This window comes from Saccopteryx leptura, chromosome 3 (genome assembly GCF_036850995.1).
Source record: "Saccopteryx leptura isolate mSacLep1 chromosome 3, mSacLep1_pri_phased_curated, whole genome shotgun sequence".
Classification (NCBI taxonomy): domain Eukaryota; kingdom Metazoa; phylum Chordata; class Mammalia; order Chiroptera; family Emballonuridae; genus Saccopteryx; species Saccopteryx leptura.
This window is the reverse complement of record NC_089505.1, coordinates 272,490,048-272,512,118: the sequence shown is the minus strand read 5'-3', so window position 1 is coordinate 272,512,118 and position 22,071 is coordinate 272,490,048. Positions and strand designations below refer to the sequence as shown.

The window sequence follows — 22,071 nt, the reverse complement described above, 5'->3', positions numbered from 1 at the left end:
CCGATTGCGTGTGGAGAAGGTGTAGGACCCGATTGAGGAAGTCGCGGCGCCTCTGGGCGAGAAGTAGGCTTGTTTGGGGTCGAAACCTCGGATTCCCCAGAGCAGCGATACTTGTCACTGGGAACTGGCCTGGGTCCGCCCCTTCGGCCGCTCCTCCCTCCCCCACTGGACGCCAGGAGCTCAGCTGGCGGCGGGAGCGCGCATCCCGCCACACCCAGCACCTTGAGGCCATACCGTCCCTTTGAGCCCTTGAAGTGGCCTAGGTATCTGGAGCAGAAAGGAAAGGTACCGAGAATGACGGTCACGGTCGCCTGAGTTTTACGATGTATCTCTTCCCCGGGAGCCACGTTGCCACCTAGTTTCTGAGGTCCGGCCTCCGGCGTGCGGGAGTGGGCATGGGGGTGTGCGTGTGCTCGCGTGCGTCTGGAAACAGTTCTCGGAGGAGACTTGTGAGTTCCTGGAATCCTGTAGATATGTCTTCTCAAAAGCGTGAGAAAGATGTGGACTTGAGGCTAACTTCAGGTCAGTTTGTACGTAGAAGGCCATTATCAGTCCGTCGGTGTGTCGGTCTGTCTCTCCTGTTCGTTCGCACAAAGTGAGGCCATTTCTCCCCCACCCTCCATACAGCCTGGCCAAGGGGCCAAGGCCCGGGGGCTCCCTGAGGCCTGGCGGGGTGAGGCCCTTGATGTGTGCCCCAGTGTTCTGATCACGAGCCCAAGCTGCCCAGGTGCCCAGTAAGAGTGAAGATAGAAAACCTACGTGTGAAAGGGGGACTCGAAGAGCTACCCTCCGCCCAGGCACGAGGAAGTCTCCAGCTCGGTGCGCTGTACCTGCAAACCTCTCATCTCACTGCAGACCCATCCGGGGGTTCGGACTGGCTGCGACGGAAAGAGGGATGGTGGAGTTGGGTTAGTGCAGGATGGAGATGAAGGTGGAGAGAGGAGGAAAAAGAAACAAGACTGGCGGGGATGTGGGGTGGAAACATGGGGTGGGGATGGAGTTGGGGCAGCCTCGGGTAGCAGCAGCTTTGGGCCCGCCTTGGGGAGGCAGGCCAGGCTGTGCCGTTACCCCCCCGCCCACACACACACCGGAAAATAAAGCTAATGATGTAGTAATTTAGGAGGGGGTGAGGGGCTGGGTACCCGGAGAGAGGGCGGCTGGGGAACGCGTGCCCCTAGAACGAAGACAAAAAGCTGGGGAGGCTCCGTCCGCGGCTCTGGCTTGCCAACAGGTTAGCTAGACGGGAGTCCACCCGGCGGTTCGCAGGAAAGTGGGGAGGGGTGTGTGCGGGGGAACTCAGAGAGAGGGGGAGAGAGCCTCGCAAGAGGACAGAGGGAGGGAGGAAGGGAAAGAGAGATAGGAGCGAGAGCACGCACCGCGCGGTTTAAAAGGAGACACACTTCCTAATGAATATTTATCCGCCGCTGCCTCCTGCTCCCGGCCTCCCTTACCTTGCCGCAGGTAAGACCCTCGGTGCCCCGGCCCCGGGCCCTCCCAGCACCGCCCCCCCCCCGGAGTTGTCGGGGCTTCCGCGCCCCCGGGCGGAGGGGCTCTGGGCAGCCGGGCCACTGGAGCCGTGGGGCGCTCCACTCGGGTTCGGCTTGAGTGCGGCGGCTCGCGACCCCGCGCCGTGCTGGGCTCCTTGTGCGGGGCGGGTGTGAGTGCGTGTGTCAGAGTGTGTGTGACAAAGGAGGTGTGAGCCCGCGAGCGCGCACGCCTGTTTTCCGCTCGCTCTGAGGACGTTTTTCGACTTTTCGCTCAGGCGCCCCGGATTTCTTGCCTTCGCCTCTCTCTGCTCCCTCTCCTCCCTCCGGAGCCCGCCGCCTCCCCCACCCTCCCGCGCTCCCAGCTGCCGCGCGCTCTCCTGCGCGCTCTCCTGCGGGCTATTGTGCAGCCCCGTGCGGGCTCCCGGGAGGGACCCGGGCCTCTCAGAAAGGAGCGTGTACGCGGGGTTAGAAACCGACAAAGGCCGCCGCCTCGGCGTCCCCCGCCCCCTTCCCCGAGCGAGGCTCCTCCGCCTTCTCCGCGCCCTCCTCGGGGCACCAGGGCCCACGCGGAGCGAAGGGTGGTCGGGACCCCGGGTTCCGGCTGGAGTCTCGCGCGGGCGGCCGCCAGCGGTCCTGGGCCGGAACCGGGAGCCCGAGGGCGCCCAGGGCGCGGGCCCCGCTCTCACTCCCCTCCCCAAACGCCCTCCTCCCGCCTCTGCCCGCGAGGGACACGGGGAGTTCGGGGTGACCGGGGAGACACTGGGAGGGCAGAGGCAGGGGGCTCGGGAGGGGCTGGCGAGGTAGCTAGAATGATTAAATGGACTTACCCGGCCACCTGTTGAGGCTCCCTCCGGGGTCGTCAGCCTCCGGAGCTGGGAGAAGCGGACACACAAAACCACAAGACGAAGTTGGAAAGAGAAAATTCTTTCTCTGGCCTTGGCCGGCGTGGCCGGTCAAGCTGGCAACTCCGCGATAGGGTCAGGCGGCGGTGGACCTAAGAGTAACTTGGCCAGGCCCCTGGCCGCCCCCGTGCCCCTCTCCTCCCGCGCCCGCCCCGCTCCGAGGCCGGGGCTGTGCGCTCGCGGACTCGGTGTCAGGGTCCGGCACAGGCAGTTCGGCTTAAGCCGGGGCAGGCTCTCTAAACCCTGCTCAGAAGTCAAGAGCAGCAGCGCCGCCGCCTCAGCGCGGCCTTTCATGACGCGGTCTCTCCTCATTCTTGGGCCTCGCCCTCTCTGGTCGCCCCCGGACAAAGCCCCCGGTGCCGGGCCGCTCCCTTCCCTCTAAATCCCCTTCGGGTCAATGCGCTACCAGCACCGGGCCGCGCGCTTCTCCTGCCAGCCGTGTGGCTCTTAAAGAGCCGCCCCCCCACCCCCACCCCCGCCCTGCACGCTCCCCCGACCTCCGCCTCCCTCCCTGCGCCTCTAGATCTAGCCCCCCACGCCGATATCCCGACCGTTGCCCGCGGACTGCGAGCCCCCTCCCCTCGCCTCCTCCCCTGAGCAGTTGGTAGGCCTGGCCTTGGGGCCACAGAGCTGAATTTTATCCTGTGCCTCAGGTTCCCTTTCTCTCCAACAGCATCCACCCCTCGCTACCCGCTCCTACCTTTGCCCTTTGGGTGAATCAAGGCCCCGACAGCCCTTGCCCAGCACAAAGATGATCCCTAAAGATAAGCAATTGGGGCTGGAATTAGGGTGTGGTGAGATGGTGAATGGGACGGGGCAGGTCGGTTGAGCTGGGGAAAAGGTCCAAGAGGAGCAGGCCACATGGACTCAGAAGGCTCTGCTATCCCAGGGGTCCACCAGGCCTTTGGGCAGAGAGTTAGGGCTGGTTGGGTATCACTCATTTCTAGAGGTGACTGCCCTGGAATGGTGTCCCAAGGTTGCCAACCTGGGTAGCTTGCTGTGTGTCTAAGAAGGGATTGTGAGCGTAGGAGGTGGAGCACCTCCAGGAGGCCCAGAGTGTGGTTCTGAGAGCAGCAGCTTCCCAAGCTCAGACCATTAATCCCCTCAAAAGTAACCCTTAAATGTCCAAGAGCTGGGCGAGCACGGAGACCTTGAGTGACAACTGTCCAGGGAATATGGCATTGGTGGAGAGAGGGGGCAGAGGTGAAAGAAAGTCTACTTTGTCAGAGGACTGTAGCACAGCTTCTAATAGCGTTCTTTGTATTTGCTGGCCAACCAGGTCACCTGCTCCCGTGAATAAAGGGGAAGTGCTGGGTGGCTTTGGCCCCCTTTCCTCCAGAGTGATCCCTCTCTTCTTCTCACTCTGGTCTTTTCAGTTCCAGTCTCACTGAGCAGTCAGTTGGTCCTGAACAGGGTGTCCTCGCCCAGAGAACTTCCTCCAGGCCTTCTGATGACTGGAAGCATGATTCAGGAGAGACCAGAGAGGGCTTGGCTCTCTTGTGGGGTGGGCTCTCTTCTACAGTAGGCTGGTAGACTGTAGTACCTTGCCTTCCCTAGTGCCAACTGGCATAACATTTGACTGTGTTTGGGTCTGTGTGTGGTACAGGCAATGGTGGTTTGAAGAGGTGAGTGTGCACATCCCTTCTTAAATCCAAGCCCTAGCACACCAATTCTGGCTGTCATAAGGGAGTCCCTGTGAAGAAATTGGTGGCCTCCTGGGAGGTGGAGACTAAAGGAACTTGGGGAGGAAGGAGGATGAAAATCCAACCCTCTCCTGGGCATCTGCCCTCTGCTTCCCAGTATTAGGCTAGATGCATCTTTAAGGAGCTGGGGTGACTAATTGGTTCAAAACTGGCTATTTTTGGACAAATTAGCAGTATACTGCCTAGTCTACAATTTAGAGCCGGAAAATCCAACTCCCAGACTCCCGTCCTCTGTATCTCCCGTCTCTCTCTCCGGGTTGGGCTGGGTTTGTGCCCACTCTCCTGGGCCTGACAGTGGAAAGTGCAGCGGCTCAAGATAGAGTCAAACTCCTCTTATTTAAAGATGTGGGGGGCGGAGGAGGGCCTTCCGCGGGCGGTGGGCTCATTAGGCAGAGCGAGGTGCCGCGAGGTGCGCGCCGCCAGCCCCAGAGGCCGCCTTTGAGCCGTCGGGGAGGCTTCATTAAGCGGCGCTAACAAGGCATACAAATGCCGGGCCCAGCAGCTTTCTTGCAGTGGTGGGGCCTTAGCAGGGCGCCAGGCTAATGAGGGTCACTCAAAAGGGCTGATCAAATATTCAAATTTCACCGCACGCCGGGAACTTTTATATGCGGAGAAAGTTGAGGCAACTGAGCTGTGTTTACGGTCCCGGGCCACAATTGCTTGGAGCGCGGGTCCCCGGAGGCTTAGGCGGAGGGCGGCGGCGCGGGAGAGAGCAGTTGTTGTTGTTGTTGTTGTTTTCATTCAAAGCAAAGTAGTCGGGATTTTTGAAAGGCTCGCGGCCTCCCTGCCCGAGTGCTCCTCTCCTCTGCGCCCTCCTCCACGGCCGCGCCGAGCACCTCGGTTGGCAGCTTGCGGGGAGACCCAGACCGCAGGCCACCCGGCCAGCCCCCGCCTCCCGCCGCCCCGGGGGCCGGAAGGGGCGTTGCCCCTCGGAACAAACCCGCCTTAAGGAGCTGAGCGAGCCCGAGGAGGCGCAGCTGCTCCAGACCGCGGAGCCTCTTGTCTCAGAGGTTTGCAGACCCCTAGGCCTTCCTGTTAACCTCAGACCAGGAAAGGGTGGCAGGCTCAAACCTCTCCTGACGGAGCTGTGGATGTGGGGGTGGGGCTGACATTGGTAAATACATGCCCAGTGGGTCCTGACAGAGAAGGACTCTCCTGCCCGAACGCCCTTTCTTCTCGCCCCACCTGTGCGCTTCCCATTCTGCCGCCTGCACTGGAATCGAGCAGGGAGGGTGCTAGCAATTTTGTGACCTCGGCCTGTGCTGGGCTCCATGACCCCGGAGTCTGAGCGGCCAGACGGCAGGGGCGACCTCGAGGCTCTTCGGGCTGACTAGCCACTCCGACCCCCCCTCTCTGAGAGAGCCGGGGTGCAGGCGCCCCCCACGCGCCACCCCCTCCAGGGGTCTCCCAGGTTCCTCCCCCGGCCGTCTCGCCGCTCAGCTCCTCGGGGCGCCAGAGCCACAGGGAAGGCGGCCTGGGCTCCGGAACCCGAGCTCCTGCTTCTAGCCCCTCCCCAGCGCTCGGAGCCCAGGAGTTCGGGAGAGGAAACTCGGGGTCCCCACAGCCCCCGCCCCCACCCGCCCCGTTCCCGTCGGCGGGTCCGCACTCCCAGCCCGACACCCTGCGGGGTCTGCGCTCCCAGATCCGCCGGGGGCCAGTCCATCCCTCCTGGCCGAGGACCGACAGCCCCGCCTTCCTCCCAGCTCTTAGGACTCGAAACTTACGGGCTCCGGACGGCGGGCGCGGTGCGGCCGGCCGGGGCGGAGAGCCTCTGGCGGCGGCGGACCGCAAGGTGGGCTCCGCGGGCGGCTCTGACAGCTCGGGCTGCGGGTCCCCCGCCGCACCGGGCCCTGGGCCGGAGCACAAAGCTGCGCCCTGCCGCCTGCCGCCGCCCTGCGCCCGGCTCTGCGCTCCCAGCCGCGGCACCCAGCCCGGACGGAGCGGTGAGCGGGCTCCGCAGGCGCCCCGGTCGAGGTCGGGGTAGGGGTGCCGCCCGGCTGAGGACCAGCCCCACTTGCCTCAATTCTCCTGGAGTGGCGAAGGTTTTCGATTTCAGCGCTTTCGATAGAGCCCGTGTCACCTGCCCAGCTTCCCTCCGGGGCCGGCCACGCAGCGGCGGGCGAGGCCCTGTCGCCCCCACCCGGAGGCGGGGGTTGCGGGACGGGGAGGGGACTGGCTGGGTTCGCCCGCCCGCCCGCCCGGCGCCTGGGTCCTCGGCTCCAAGGGATGCAGTTTCGGGGTCACGAGCTGCTTTCAGAAAGTTGAACACAATATTCGGAAACCCACCCGTAGGAATGCTCCCCCCACACGCGGCACAATACCCACTCCCCTCCCCTTTTTCATTCCTGCCTCCCCCGCTTCCTCCTCCTGCCCCTTCCCCCTCCCGCCCTCCGCCTATAATCCTTCCCCTAGGAGAGAAAGGAGTTGCGAAGAAAAGATGAAGTGTCTGTTTTTGTGTCCCAACCTTAGGGCTCTTTCTGGGCCCTCAGTGAATGGCCGCCCAGAGCTTCGCAGCCGAGCAGAAAAGGACCCACGGCCGGGAGGAAGGCGCACGGAGGGGAGAGGTCACCCCGAGTGGGTCTCGGCCGGGCTTCCCTTCGGGCGGGTATTTTCCTGCCCCAGTCCGCGGGTTTAGCACCAGCGTCCCTCGGCTGCCTCGGGCTAGGTGGGCCGGCCTAGGCTCTCGCGCCCCGTGCGGAGCCTTCCCGCGCCCCGTGCGGAGCCTTCCCGCGTGCGGAGCCTCCGGGGCAGCCAGCGCCTCTCCGCCCGGGAGGCCTGGCGCTCTGCGAATCAAGGCCGTAGGGGCGCCAGACCTCAGGGCACATTCACAGCCCCAAGCACGCTAGCTTCCCCTTTTAATTCTCTCTCAATCTCTCTTCCCTCATTGAGATCTCCAAAGTGCTGTGGACGCGGCACCTCGCTCCCAGATCTGCATTGGAATGTAGAAAAGATCTTAAAAAAAAAAAAAAAAAAAAGTTTTGAATTCCTCAATGATTTTTCTTCTGGAAAGGCAGCTTAGGATAATTATGTCAGCTTTATTGAGGGCAGATTAGTTGAAGTCTGGACGCTTCGTTTCAATACACGTCGTACACAGGTCGACAATGTGGGCATTGTTGGCTACTGTGTGTGAACTCATTCAAAATATACACTTTTAAACACCAAACCGAGTCCTGTCTAAATATACACAGTGCTCAAGGGAAAGACGTCTCTGACCCCGACAAATCTGCGTAAATCACACTTCCATAGTTACAGAAGCTTCACAAAGGGAGGCCCGGCTCAAGATGCTGATTACATCTTCTTAAAAGCGACATACCTTAGAATAAATAGTCATGCTCGGTCTGGGGGCTACAGTGACCAGGGGGAGAGAGGGCCCTCTCCAGTCTATGAGCCTTTTGTGGTCTGTTTTAGGCTTGTGATGTTTGTTTTCTTAGAGAAATTCGACAGTTTATTAATTTTTTTTCTTTACAATATGAGCAAACAAGCAATATTCAGGCCTATCCACTTCTTTGAGGCAGCCTCCAAAATCTGAGCGTCCTTCTGGGGTTGGCAGGCAGGCCTAGCGCTCCTGTGAGCCGTGGCAGCCGTGGGCGAGGGCTCCAGGGCTCCCAGGTTTCTCAGCTTGAGAACCATCTCCGCAGCTTTTAGGGGAAACAGCTGAAGTCTAGGAGAAAACAAAGAGGAAGGTTGCTTTTTAAGATGGGAAGAAGTGTACTGTTATTTCTATTGCTATTTTAAAATTCAGGGCAATATAGGAAATCAAGGTTCTTTGACTGAGGGCTGAGTAAAGAGACACCAGGTCCAGTGCAGAGGAAGTTGGGGTAAATGTGGCCGATAATCAGGAAGGGGGAGGCAGGAGCGGCTTCCAGCACCCTGGCTTCTGGGCTCGGGCTCCCAGGCAACAGTTGCCCCCCGAGATTCGAGATCCAAGATCCAGGGGCACAGCAGCCCGCAGGACCTGGGGCGGCTCGCGGTGGGCCCCATGATCTCATCTCTTCTTTCTTCCTCGCCACTGTTAGTGCTCACATAGGCAGAAAGAGGCAGCCCAACGTGCACACCCTGTGCAGACCCTGTCCGCTCGGCCGGCCCTCCGCCTCTCTTTTCGGGCTGGCCCTTGGCCTTCCTGCAGCCTGAGGAGCCTCTCACCTCCCAACAGAATCCTCCCTCCCCTTTAATTGCTCATCCCATTCAACAACTCAATGCCCATGGCTTTTTGAATTTCTGTATCAACTTCTCCGGGGAAGAGGGAAGAAAGGAACTCAGAGACAGCGAGAAAAGCAAAGAGAGACAGAGAAGTGGGGGGACGTGGCGAGATTAAGAGTTGAGAACATTAAAAAGAATTCTCTTTCTCCCCTTTCTCCCTCTTTTCCCCCTCCTCCTCCCACTCTGGCTAAGTGGTAAAACCGTCCTTACGTTCTCGGTATTGATTGGCAGGGCTGACAGTGATTGGCAGTGGTTGCCGTGGCAACGCCACAACGACACGCCACAGACCAATAGAAAAGCGAAACAAAATGTTTCAATGCTGCACTCACTGTGGATTTAGGGGAGATATTATGAGGCTGTTGTCATTAGGGCGATTGCTGCGGAATCGCTGAATCTTGACTCGGCGGTGGTTGGCTCTCGCCCTCCTCTCCCTCTCCCTCTCCCTGTCTCGGGTTCGCTCTCTGCGCGCGCGCGCCGGGCCGCTCTCCTTCCTCTCTCTCTATGTGGCTGCGCGGGTGTGTGTGTGTGTGGATGTGTGTGGGGTGTGGGTGTCCCTTACGCCCTTCCTCCTCCCCCTCCTCCTCCTCCTGCGTCCCCCTCCTTTCCTCCTCCTCCTCCCCCCTCTCCTCTCCCTCCTCCTGGTCCTCAGCGCCCCTCTCTTCCTCTTCCTCTCCTCGCTCTTCCTCTCCCTGAATTTTCTCCTCTCCTCTCAGGTCAGTCCATGGTATTCCGCTCCCCCCTAGACCTCTATTCCTCCCACTTCTTGTTGCCAAACTTCGCGGATTCTCACCACCGCTCCCTACTTCTGGCGAGTAGCGGCGGCGGCACCCGTGCGGGAGGCGGCGGCAGCGCGGGAGGCGGAGGCGGCGGCGGCGGCGGGAACCTTGCGGGAGGCGGCGGTGCTGGCGGAGCAGGCGGCGGCGGTGGCTCCAGGGCCCCCCCGGAAGAGTTGTCCATGTTCCAGCTGCCCACCCTCAACTTCTCGCCGGAGCAGGTGGCCAGCGTCTGCGAGACGCTGGAGGAGACGGGCGACATCGAGCGGCTGGGCCGCTTCCTCTGGTCGCTGCCCGTGGCCCCCGGGGCGTGCGAGGCCATCAACAAGCACGAGTCGATCCTGCGCGCGCGCGCCGTGGTCGCCTTCCACACCGGCAACTTTCGCGACCTCTACCACATCCTGGAGAACCACAAGTTCACCAAGGAGTCTCACGGCAAGCTGCAGGCCATGTGGCTCGAGGCGCACTACCAGGAGGCCGAGAAGCTGCGCGGCCGCCCGCTCGGCCCGGTGGACAAGTACCGGGTGCGCAAGAAGTTCCCGCTGCCGCGCACCATCTGGGACGGCGAGCAGAAGACGCATTGCTTCAAGGAACGGACTCGGAGCCTGCTGCGGGAGTGGTACCTGCAGGACCCCTACCCCAACCCGAGCAAGAAACGCGAACTGGCGCAGGCCACCGGCCTCACTCCCACACAAGTAGGCAACTGGTTTAAGAACCGGAGGCAGCGCGACCGCGCAGCGGCGGCCAAAAACAGGTCAGTGTCGGGGACCCGCGGCCTGGTCACCGCCTCCCGGAGCCGGCAAGGGGCAGAAGGGTTCAAAGAGGGCAGGGGTGGGCAAGTCGGGGTGCTAGCGGCTGCGGGGCTGCAGAGAGGCCGAGACCCCCTGGCTAGTTGGAGGAAGTTTCGCGCTTGCCCTGGCGAGGGGAAGAGGGACGGACGCTGTGGGCTTACCGACTGCTTTACCTGAGAAGGGTGTTCGTCAGGGTCAGGGGGGAGTGTTTGTGAGTGAGATCTTAGGTGCCCACCGCCCTGGGCCCGGCTCACGGGAGCCTTAGTCCTGAGCTGCTCCTGCACTGCCTCCTCAGCCCGGTTCCAAGTTCGGGGCTCCTGAGGAGCCCAGAGAGGGGGAAGGAAAGAAGAAAAGTGCTCCTTGCCATCTGGTTCTTATTTCCATGCGTTGTACAAAGCGGGGGAGGGATCCACAAATGTCAGGGAGAGGAGACTGAACCGGGGTTCCTATCACAAAGGAAAGCCTGGCGGCCTCCAGACAGCGGGCCTCCTAGCTCTGCGGGTTGCTGGGCCAGGAGCAGGAGAGCCGGGCTGTGCGCAGCGAGGCCCTGCGCCTGTTCGCCCTCCTGTCCCAGCCGAGGGGCATTCCCTCGGGCCACTAAATTGGAGAGTGGGCAGGAGTAGCTTTGCTGTTGGCAAGTTGGCCAGCGTCACAAAGTTGTACCGGGCCTGACGAGTCCGCAGAGTTGGGCCTGAGGGAAGTAGGGAGAAAAACAACTAGAAGGAAAGACGGGGAGAGGAGAAAGAAGGGGGAAGAAAAGGGAAGGTAAGAAGCTGGGCCAGAGCCCTAAGGAGGAACCCGTGCGCCTGCCCAGGTGGGCCAGGTGCTGGGCCTGGTGTGAGCAGGACGCCCAGCCTCGGCGCTGACAGCTGCAGCGGCTGGAGGCTGCGTGTGAGCGTCCGGAGTGTTAGCTGCTCCGGTTTGGAGGGCCCACACCTGAGCCTTCACTCTCCCACCGCCTTTGGAGCCAGGTTTTCGCCCGATGTGGGGAGCACCCAGGTCCAGGGAAGGCGTCTGTGTAGGGAGGACTCAGAGACACTAGGTTCCCAGCCGCCGCTCGGCCGGGAAAGGGGCGGCCGGAGACGGCTCTGCGGTCCCCTCCTGACTTCCGGCCCCTTTACATTTTTTCCCTTCTCTTTCCTCACTTTTTTGACGCCAGCTTCCGCGTGTGCTCTTACCCCGCTCCTGCGCTCTGCGGAGAGCCCGAGGGCAGCGCCGGCAGTCCTGCCCGGGGAGTGTGTTTGGGAAACTGGGGCAGGAGCCTCAGCGGCGACAGGCTGCTCTTTGGGCAGACGACCTCATTTGAAGAGGACTGAGGAGGCAGAAACCCCCTTGCTGTCCCTCCCTGACTGTGCTCTTCCGGGGCTCGGCGTCCTCGCTGCGCGCGCCCAGGCCTCCCCGGGCGGCGAGGGGGGTTCGGCCTCTGCCCCGGGCCTGACCCAGTCTGGGAAGCCTTGGGGAGCCCCAGCAGGCCCGGGGAAGGCGGACGGGAGCCCAGCCCCGCGCAGGGGAGGCTCTGCGGCGCTCAAGGAGCAGCCCGGGGCTGGGAGGAGGAGACGAGCGCGGGGAGCGGAGCCGGGGCGGTAGCGGAGGGCGCGGAGCGGGGGAGGTCCCGCAGCACAGGCGGCGGCAGGCCCGGCTCCGCGCGCGGCGAGGGCTCCGGGAGGTGACCTGGGGGACCCGGGTGGCGCGGCCTCCGTGTCAGGGCGGTCGCGCTCTCTGTCTCCCGCAGGCTCCAGCACCAGGCCATCGGGCCGAGCGGCATGCGCTCGCTGGCCGAGCCCGGCTGCCCCACGCACGGGTCGGCGGAGTCCCCGTCCACGGCGGCCAGCCCCACCACCAGCGTGTCCAGCCTGACGGAGCGCGCGGACACCGGCACCTCCATCCTCTCGGTAACCTCCAGCGACTCGGAATGTGATGTATGATACCCGCGGCCGCCCTCCTCCCCTCCCGCTCTCACCCCTCCTCCGCGACCTCCTTCTCCTCCTCTTCCTCCTCTTCCTCCTCCGGCCCCAGAACAAACTACTATCAGGATACACAATCACACACACACACACGTATACACACACTCCCACCCCAGCCAAAAATATATAAAAAGCCAAGAAAAATAAATTTAACTCAAACCATCAACAACCCCCAACCATCACCTACCACCACGGCCACCCCAAGGACCGCGATGGCGACAGACAGTCCCAAACGCTGACGTTGTGGGCGGAAAACATGAAAGAGGTGACAATTGTATACTTTCCAGGACAAGCACGGCCTCTCCTCTCGGTTCCCACGGACCCGGCACCCCACCTGCATGACGATTTATTTGTATCTGGGAAAATATTCTCTCTAGTTTAAAACGATTAAAAAAAGAGTCGACTATACAAAAACCGACCACCACCACGATGACAAGACAACAAAAGCAAAAGGGACAAAAAGAGGAAAAAAAAAAAATAAAACCGCCATCTCCGTTCGGAATTGGTTAAAAAGAAAGAACTCCCGGAGAGGGAAATAGCAAATGTTTCTCGCCTTTTGTTGCTCTTTCTCTCTTTTTCCTCTCTCTCTCTCTCTCTCTCTCTCTCTCGCTTTCTTTCTCTCTGTTTTAAAGTCCAAATACTGGTCAAACAAGATGCGATTTTCTGTTTTTTGTTCAGCAGACAATCATTTTCTTCGTAAGCACCTTTTTCTCTCCACTCTGTCACTGCCTGTGTGGGTACTGGTTATAAATGTGGAAAAAAAATAGTTATGACTGTAACAGATTTTTATTTTTATTTCAAAATTTTATATGAATTATGTATATCTTAATGATCGGTCATTTTCCCAGTTTGTAATATATGTGTAGAAAATGCCTGTATATGCTATCGCTTTTTCTCCTCTCCCTGTCTCTCTCTCTCTTCCCCCTGCCCCCCTCCCGGCTCACCTGTCCCTTTCCTCTGGGGGCTCCTCTCCCGCCCGTTCCAGGCCTCGACCTGGCGGTTGAAGCGCGCTAGGCGGGTTGGGGTGGAAAAAGGGACCCTGTCGCTAGCGAAAGCGGTGAGTGAGACCGTAGTCTTCTTATGCAAAAGCTCTTTCAAGTATTTCCTAGCTGCTTTGGAGAGATCTCTCACTCCCTGTAGGGCGCTTTTACTGTTATCTTAACTGCCCGGTTATCTATATGTAAAAACTTTCTAAAAGCAAATACAGTATTCTCCATTTTCTTATCACTCCTGGAGACTGGTGTGTCTGTCCGCCTGGGTGCCGAAGCCCGGGGCGCTGCGGGCGGGCCTGCCTTCCGCTTCAGCTGTGCCGCCAGAGCTGGGGCAGGGTTTTAAGGCTAGGTTGGAGCCCCCCCGGCCCCCTCCCGGAGGAGGGAGGGGAGAACATGGGAACAGGTCCTTTGGAAAACAACCAAAGCCAAATCCTGAGCGAAAAGGCTGAGAGGGCGCCTGGGGAGGAGGCTCTGGCGGGTTTGTTCAGCGCGCAGCCAAACCCGGGTCCCAGGAACTGTGGCCTGCGGCTGCCCTCGTGGGTCCCTGGAGGAGTGTTTGGTGTCTTTAGTCTTTCGATTGCTGTTGACCGCCCCTCTTTTAAAACGGGAAACACACAAGGTGGCTAAATTCAAGGATCAATCCAGAGCCTAGCTGACCTGTTTGTCTTCTGTTGGGGGTGGGGGGAGCTGTGTCCTGGGTGGGAAGGGTAGAAAGAGCACCGTAGAAGTAATTTGAAGAGTTTGACGTCTACAGTCAGAATGTACCCACTTCTCACCACCAGTGTGTGCACCTGTGTGACTAGATGACTTATCTGATGGGGTCTAGATCTGTCTCCCTAAATCTCATCCCAACTTTTGGGATCTACGGGTGTCCCTTGAATCCCAAGACATTTCAGTCGATTTACACTTTAAAACAGGCGTCCCCAAACTATGGCCTGCGGGCCGCATGCGGCCCCCCGAGGCCATTTATCACCCCCCCCCCCCGCACTTCCGAAGGTTCCGAAGGGGCACCTCTTTCCTTGGTGGTCAGTGAGAGGAGCACTGTATGTGGCGGCCCTCCAACGGTCTGAGGGACAGTGAACTGGCCCCCTGTGTAAAAAGTTTGGAGACCCCTGCTAAAACAACCCTCCCTCAATCACCTTTTGCTAACCTGGTCCCACTAGCTCCAGGCCTCCCTGCCCTGTGCAGGGTCCCAGTAGTTCCCTGTCATGGCTAGCTGGTAGCACGTCCGTGGTTCTGGGCCAGGCCAGGCCTGCCTGAGCCTGAGGAGGAGCCAAAGAGGTAATTTCAGAAAACTTACCTTCACTTAAAGGTCTAATTTCCAAAGTGGGGGGATTAGGGAGGAGGGACGTGCCTGGAATCTTGCACCTGTTTCCCAACTAATTTGACTTCTGATTTCCTTTTGTCCCTGTCACTGGCATCTCTGTGGGGTTTCTGCAGACTGGGCTGGACAGACCCAAAGGGGCCTTGGGTGTGTAAGTGGGGACTTGTGCGCCCAGAGCCCCTGTTTGCCTGAAGTGGAAGATTCCTGCCAGCGTTCTTACTTAGGACCAGGGCGTCCAGACCAGCTCCAGAATTTCTGAGTTCTGTGACCTGTCAGAATCTTGGCATGTGCTTACTGCCCTGGAAAATGGTCCTCATGATGCCACATTCCAGGCAATATTGACCCAGGTGGAACGTATTTGGAGAAGGGGCTGCCTGGGTTGCCCAGCGCGAGCTTCTCTAGTCTGGTGCACAGAATGATGTCTGGGATGAGGGGATCTGTCCCCTACCCTTGTTTTTAAAGTGGCTTTTCATATACTGACTCATATTGTGGAACTGGAAGCCAAAGAAGTGCTGCCTCAGAGAGCGGGGAGCATCTGGGTGGACCCCACCCACCTGCCTGACCAGAATTTATGGGTGGAAGGAAAGGCCTGGCCCTGCTGAAGAGTGGCTCCTGCAAGGGCTTTGACTGGGACACCAGGGAGAAGACACCTTTTTGTCTGGGGACAGGGGACAACCCTGTGGGGTTAAACTCCTTCCTTCTCTCGACATACCCTGCAGAGAAGGCAGGTTTGGGGCATCCAGTGCCTGTCCCTCCTCCACTGCAGAAAGGGGGCTTTCAGACTCCACAGCAGCCTTCAGCTGCGAGGCCTGGGCCCTGCTGGCTATCACCCACCTACTCTCCGTCTGCCTCCCTATCAATCATCCATCACTCTCTCTCTCATCTATGTCTCCACCCAGGTCTATACAAATACAAACACTCTACTCTGCACTTTCTGACCTTACCTTCAGATTCCCCACAGAAGAGGCGTGAGTGCTTGTTCTGAGTAGTATAGATGTGTGCAATTCTGAATGCTGGGCTTCCACCATGCAATCAAGGTCTACACATAAAGTGATGGGTGAGTGTGATATTTGATATAAGTGTGTGTACAGTGCATCAGTGTGTGTTTTCATGTATATATCCTATAATGTACATATTTGTGTATGGCTTGCACAGTGTATATGTACCTAATTCTGCAAGGAGTGGCTCCAGTACAACTATAGGATGCTGCGTGTGCAAGGCTTTTCTGTGCAGTGAACAGGTATCTTGTGGGGTTCTGGTATGGACACGTGTGGGTTCACTTGTTCTAGTCAACCAGCAGACATGACCACCGGGCCAACTGTCCCTGAAGAACCTTTCTCTCCCTTTGAGAAATGAGTATTCTCTGACTGGAAGGTAGGAGGGAGTTGGGCTTTGTGGCCTCCCAGTCTACCCCTTACCCTGATCACTGGATGCTGCACTGGATTCGGCCCCTGCCTCTAGACATCTGAGGGAACAGAGGCCCCTTTCTTGGGAGATTGCCTTGTATCAGCTGCATGCCCATTCTTTCTGGGTCCCTCAAAGCCAGGGCCAGGCAGTCAGTGTCCTAGGGGCAGTGGGGCAGCCTCCAGGGCAAGGCCTGCCTGATGCCCTGCTGGCTGAAGAGCCATCTCAGCCACTGCGCACAGCTCCAGCGCCTGGGACTGCTGCAGACTGCGCTTTCCTGGGGGGTGCAATGGGGTGTACCCTCCATGGGCCTCATCAGGCTGGGCAAGCCGGCCTCGGTGCTACCATTGGCCCCTCTGTCTGCGGGTGGCAGCCTGTGGGCCGGCGCCCCTCCTGCTGCTGTACCCCGAAGCTCACGGCCCGCTGGGTGGTTGCTTTCCTGTGTCTGAGCTTCCCCTGCACAGTGAGCCTCTTCATACCTGGACAGTCCACTCTAGTGGGTAAGGGGCTTGAAGAATAACAGCCCATTTGGGGGTATTCTCTTCATTCCTTCTTCCCTCAGTGGAAAACAATAGCAATCTAGGATTTGCACTGAAAACCTGAACCTCCAGAACGGGATTCAAAACTGGAAAAAAATCTGTATCGAAGTCATTGACCCCTAGAAGCCGCCTGCCTGAGGGAAGAAGGGCCAATCTACCCCTTCCCGCCTGCTCACTTCTTCCGCCCCCAGTCCTCCAGCTGGGGCCCTGGGCCTCAACATGGCCCCTCTTCTTGCCCTCTTCCAATCATTGACTGCCCAGCCCCAGCGCAGTTGATTATCCCTGGGGAGATGTGCAGCTGACTGTAATGAAATGATCAGGAAACTGCTGTAGCGTGGGATGGGGATGCTGATCAATAGTGAAATTGGAGGAGCCAGGGCCTGGCTGTCCGGGCCGGGACTGAGGTTGGAGGCCAGTGATGGCTACACTTTGGACAAGGCAGGGGGATTCCAGTGAGGCCGGGGGAGGGCTGAGCCCAGGCCTAGGGAGGCCGTGTGGGGTGGGACAAGAACCCTAGTACGGGCTGTGTTGGAGGAATGCTCCCTTGCCTTATGACAGGAGACCCGGCCAGCCCAGCACATTCTGAATCCAGCCCATTGCTCGGGCCACCGGAACTTGCAGCCTAGTCCCAGGCCTGCGGGGCTCTTGGCCTCCCTGAGCATTGGAGGTCTGTCTCTTTTTGCTCTCCCTGTCTTTCTCTGCCTTTGTGGCCTTCTTGGTCCCCCACCTAAGTCTTGGTCTTTGTGTGGCTGTCACCTGGAGCACCGGCTGTTGCCTCAGGGCTTTTTCTGGGCCTTCCTCTGCCCTCTTCACCCCCAAGTGCTGCCGCTGAGATGTCCAGCCCACCGGATGCAAGCCCCCAAATCCTGGTGCTCAGGCCCACTCATCCCCTCACTCCTTCCGGCCCCAGCTGAGTTGAGCCTCCTCTGCTCCCCAAGGGCCCCTGGCAGCCCTCTGGCCTGAGGGAGGGCAGAAGGGAGCCAGGGAGGAGGAGAGTAGTGCTAGCCAGCTCCGATTTCTCCGGTCAGCTGAGCACAACTTTCCATTCGAGTGTATTCATGCAGTGGCTGATTGAGCTACACTGTGTCGGGCGGGCAGGGCTCTGCAGGAGCTGGCAGCACAGCCAGACTGACAGAGGCTACACCACACACACACACACACACACACACACTCAATCATCTACACAAATACGCCCCCAGCTTACATGTTATGCACATACCTCACTCCCATTGTAAACCTAGTATAGCCCTTCCCCTATTGACCACCCTGGAATAAGGAAAAGAATTTCCCTTGTATCCCATAGACATTCTTCCCTACACAACACAAGGCCTGCCCCTCCGATTTCCTCTTTACAGATTCTACATTTCCCCTTAGACACAAACACAAGAATCCTCCATCCTCTGTCTCTCCCGCAGGCACACACTCCAGAGCCCACACACTCCAAACCATACAGACGCAGGCAAACATGCCCAATCTCACTGTTGCACCCTCTTACAGAGCTATCCAGAGCTATCTACACTGCTAAGGAAATACATGTCTGCATAAAATAGTATTAGCCCTAACAGATATTTAGTGCACAGCCTGTTATATATAATAATGTGGGCTGGGTCTCACCAAAAGTTCATGTACAAGAAAGGGAGTAGATGGGCAATGAATATAGTCAGAGAACACAGCACTATGCATCCACCAGAACAAACACACAGAGGATATACAGGGGAAACCTTCATACAATGCATGCATGAGCCAACCCAAAGACATAATAGAAATGCCTCCCAGGGGCACTTTAACTCCCCACACCACACCGCCTGACTCTAGGCACTGAGAGGCCACTCTTTGCCCTACCTCACCCACTCCCAATATATGTGCATGCGCGCGCGCACGCGCACGCGCACACACACACACACACACACACACACACACACACACACACACACACCAGGCTAGGGCTCCAAAGGAGATAGGCAGAAAATTGGATAAGCACCTTCAGGGAAACATGCCTAATCTGGGGAATGGTCAGGTGGACAGGGGTCTCCATTTTACAATCCAGCCCACAGTGCCCAGAGGCAAGAAGGAAAGGGGGGATAAAGAAGAGGGAGAGAAGTCAGGGAAAAAGGCAAAAGGAGGGGGAAGAGAGAGAAAGGAGAGGGAAATTGAGACAGAATGTGGGAGGAATCAGAACAGGAAGAACCAGGAGGAGATGGGGAGCAGGTACTTCCCCACCCAGGCAGGAGGGGGCCAAGTCTGGCTGGGGAGCCAGTGTCATTACAAGCACAGGAACCATTCAGTCTCCAAGAAAGTGCCTCGGGGAGTGACTGCGATGGGCTGGACCTGGGAAGTGAACTGAGTGCTGCAAGTGTGTGAGGCAGCCTGCTGCCCCAAAGTGTCCACTCCTTGGGGGGCTGGAGGGATTCAGGCAGGATTCAGGAAGAGGTCCTACCATGAAAACACCCTCCTTCACCTCACATGCCACTCCTCTCTGCTCAGCAGCCTCTTCCCTCACACGGAGTGCTCTGAGACCCCACAGATGGCTTCATTCACACTACACACACACACACACACACACACACACACACACACACACACACACACACACACACGCCCACCTCACCTCCTGCACAGAACGGAAGCACATCTCCACTCTTAGCACTAACTCCCCACTCTTTACAAATAAGCCTATGACTCTCATCAATTTATACGCACACTTTTTTTTTCCGGAAAGGAATGGACCTTAACTTGCAGCAGTCTAACCCTTCAGACATTGAGGACATTACAGATTGTGCTGGCAAGACAAGAACTCACAGGGGAAGTCACATATACACGTATATATCTCCTGAGGCTGCTTTTTGTGGGCTCAGGGCAGAGCCTCTCCTCGGGCGGATGGAGATGGCTGTGGGCCTTGGGTGCCACAGTCCAGAAAAGCACAGCCTGTTCTCCCCTTCGGAAAGGTCGGTTTTGAGGCCGGAGATGAGTTCTCAGACCCCTGGAGGTGAAGGTAGGAGAGTGTGTAGGTCCAGGAACCTAAACAGAAGGTCTGAGGGGTCCACGCAAGACCCAGAGGTGAGGGGGAGCGCGGCTGTCTGGGACTATGCCTACTTGGCCTTGTGGAGTGCACTCCCCTCGGCCCCGCTCCGCCTCCCGGCCTCTGCGGAGCTCCCTGGCGCTGGGCCTTTGTCCCGGCTTCATTGGCTCCGACTGCAACTCTCTTTTTTCAGGCCGCTGGGAGGCGCTGTGGCCGAGCTCCCGCTGCTCCAGGCCTGACGCCCGGCTCCTGCTGAGCCGCCTTTACCCACGCAGGGTCCCTGCGGTGCTGGGCTGCCCCAGGCAACAGCCGAGCCTGTGCACAGGGGCGGCCTGGAGCCTTTCCAGGCCAGCGATGGCTTCAGTTTGTTGGATTTTGAGATGACTATTTACCATCATAACTAATTTGCCACCATTATTAAACAGAAATTCTTAGCAGGGCCCCTTAATGACTGAGCGAGCTGCTAATTACGGGTGTGCGCGCCTCTCGCTCTGCAGCCTGGGGCGGGCGCCGCTGCCTCCTATTGGTCTCCCACCTCGTCCGGGATTCTCTGGCCCGGCCCGCCTGCCCGACTAGGAAGAACGACCAATAGACACAGGTGCCTATGCGGGAATATAGAAGCCAGGCCCCGGACGCTACTGCCTTTTCCTGATGTCTCTGAGCTGGAAGCGAGTCTGATTACACAGAAAGGAGAACTGAAGCTCAGAGAGGGCCATGTTTCGACCTTCACTCCACCACACCTGTGCAAACCGTGCCTCCCTCAAATCTTTCTCGCTCCCGCACTCAGGGTATCCCAGTAAATATAAATACTTTCCTTAGACGCTTCTCTGAGCGGGAAAGGTGAGGCAAGGAAAGGGAGCGGGCAAGGGCGGGGAGCAGGCAGCCCCAGGCTCCGCCGTTCTGAGCCACCTTCTCTCACACACCAGCACTTGGACCGAGCAGGGATGCTGCCCCAACCAAAAGCGCCTCCTACAGGGACCAGGCTAAGAGAAGTCCCAGGTAAAGGGCTACATGCTTGCTGGCTGGCTTTCCTATGAAGCCCAGAGGATGAGCCGGGATTTCAGCGGGTTCCTCTCCTAGACTGGATGGGGCTTTGCTTGAATCACAGCTTCACATTGGCAAAGGACTACATGGTGTGCATTTGAGTGTGATGTGTGTATGCATGTGAACTTAGCTGGCTGTGCAGTGAGACTGTTGAGCAGATTCCTGAGAGATGGAAGAAGAATATTTACCTCATGCCTTCATGACATATCTACCTGCAGATGTGAATGGCAGGGAGGGGACAGTGTTTAGAGTGATGTTTGCTTGTGGGCATGAATGCATTCAACTAAGTCCAAAAATAACTGAGAGGGGAGGGGCCAGCACATTTAAGCCTTGCTCTCAACTTCCTCAGAGTCCAGTGGACACTTTCAGGTAATCGTTAGAAAACAAACTGGTGGGGTTGCATATGAGTGCGGGAGTGGCGATTTCTCAATGAATCACACTTTTGGGGTTGGGAATAGGAAAAGCTTCTCAGAAGATGTGGCTTTGATAGGAGGTGAGAGGGATTGTGTGGAGGAGAGTCCTGGCAGAAACCGCAGGAGCAAAGGCATTGCAGGAGCTCTGGGTCCCGCGCAGAGCAGCGTAGTGTGGCTGGCACTTGGGTGAATAAGAAAGCAGGTAATTGAGTCTGAGGAAAGGGAGTGGGGATCAGCCACAAGGTCAGGCAAGTTGTGTGGCCTTGATTCCATGGTCACTGGGGAGCCAAATAAGGCTTTAAGTGTTCATACCTACAGCTCTGCTTCTCCCTCTGGCTGGAGAGAGGCTATAGACAGGCAGGCTATCTGATGGGCAGATGAGAAGTGAAGAGGTTCTGAGCTGAGACTGCTGAATTGTTCAAGACATTTCCAAGGATGGGGAAGGATCTCATGACCAGTTGGAGACCTATGGGCTCCCTGAGGACGTCATATCAGTGTTTGTGCTCTTCACAGATCTGTAACTTGGTGCCAGATCTCATGTCTGACACCCCCGCCCCCATTCCTCCAGAAGTGTCGTGCCCTTCAGCTTCTCATAAAGCTCACACGTGCTCCTTGTGGGGATCTGTGGGATGGAACCAATCAGACTGATGCACCCTGTTCAAAAACCCATCCCCTACCCAGGATGGGATCAGGTATGGCAGGGTCTCTTCTTCACTTTCTGCTTTAGTCCCAACTGCATGGTAACACCTCTCTGAGGGGGATAGGGTAAGGGAGGATGGTGACAGTTTAAAGCTCAAGTCCAAAGCCTGGTGGGTCCTCAAGGAATAGCTGGAGTGACCCGAGGAGATCAGCACACTAGGCGAATGGGAGTGTGGGCAGCATGATGGGTTCCTGAGGGTCAGAGATGGAGCGGGGTACCGAGGACACGCACCCCTCTCCCGGTGCCTGGAGAGTCCTCGTAGCTTGACAGGCTTTGCTCAGTTTGGTGCGCGCAGCCTCCTGCCAACTTTCTCCGTGCCTCCCGGGATCCAGACAGCCCAGGGCAGAAATCTGCTGTGTGAACTATTAGGACTTTAAGGAAGGCGGTCCAGGCTGCAGCAGCCCCTCCATGCGGAGGAGGCATCCGCTTCAGAGCGACCAGGCAGCTTGGCGATCCTGTCGCTGGGTTTAGAGACCCAAAGAAATGGAGTGAGTCCAAGTCGAACTGAAGTTTCTTGGAGATCCTCGTGGCCTCTCACGTCTGCTCCCCACGAGCCTAGAGTGTACGTGTGGCCCGGGCGAGTCTGATCGAGTGGGTGTTTGCGCGCGTGGCCTTTGTGTGACTCTGCACTAGCACGTGCCTACTGAGTGTGGGTGGGCGTGTGTGACACATATCAGGGAGCAGGGTCGGGAAGCCTCAGCTTCTAGACTCGCTCGCTGCAGGACCTGGCCTGAGCTGTGAGTGTCAGAGGAAGGAGGTTTGGGAGGAAGGATGAAGGCAGACCACAGCTCTGTTCCCGCAGAACAGCCCAGGACG

General features: G+C 58.4%; 1 protein-coding gene and 1 long non-coding RNA gene across 3 annotated transcripts; one reads left to right on the top strand and one right to left on the bottom strand.

Annotated features, from left to right (window-relative positions):
- The first annotated feature begins 871 nt into the window (after window positions 1–871).
- On the top strand, window positions 872–13,047 carry SIX3 (SIX homeobox 3). Of its 2 annotated transcripts, XM_066378357.1 has the most exons (4): window positions 872–1,461; window positions 9,006–9,819; window positions 11,589–11,748; window positions 12,108–13,047. In XM_066378357.1, the coding sequence occupies exons 1-4, from the start codon at window positions 1,407–1,409 to the stop codon at window positions 12,195–12,197; spliced, it is 1,119 nt and encodes a 372-aa protein (XP_066234454.1). In that variant the 5' UTR covers window positions 872–1,406; the 3' UTR covers window positions 12,198–13,047. The 2 variants fall into 2 exon arrangements, with proteins under 2 accessions (XP_066234454.1, XP_066234453.1); XM_066378356.1 differs by having other exon boundaries at window positions 11,589–13,047.
- On the bottom strand, window positions 7,108–9,004 carry LOC136400936 (uncharacterized). Its single transcript, XR_010750434.1, has 2 exons — window positions 8,622–9,004; window positions 7,108–7,753 (listed from the first exon to the last, which is right to left on the bottom strand). It is a non-coding gene; the product is annotated as an uncharacterized lncRNA (long non-coding RNA).
- Window positions 13,048–22,071: the final 9,024 nt, after the last annotated feature.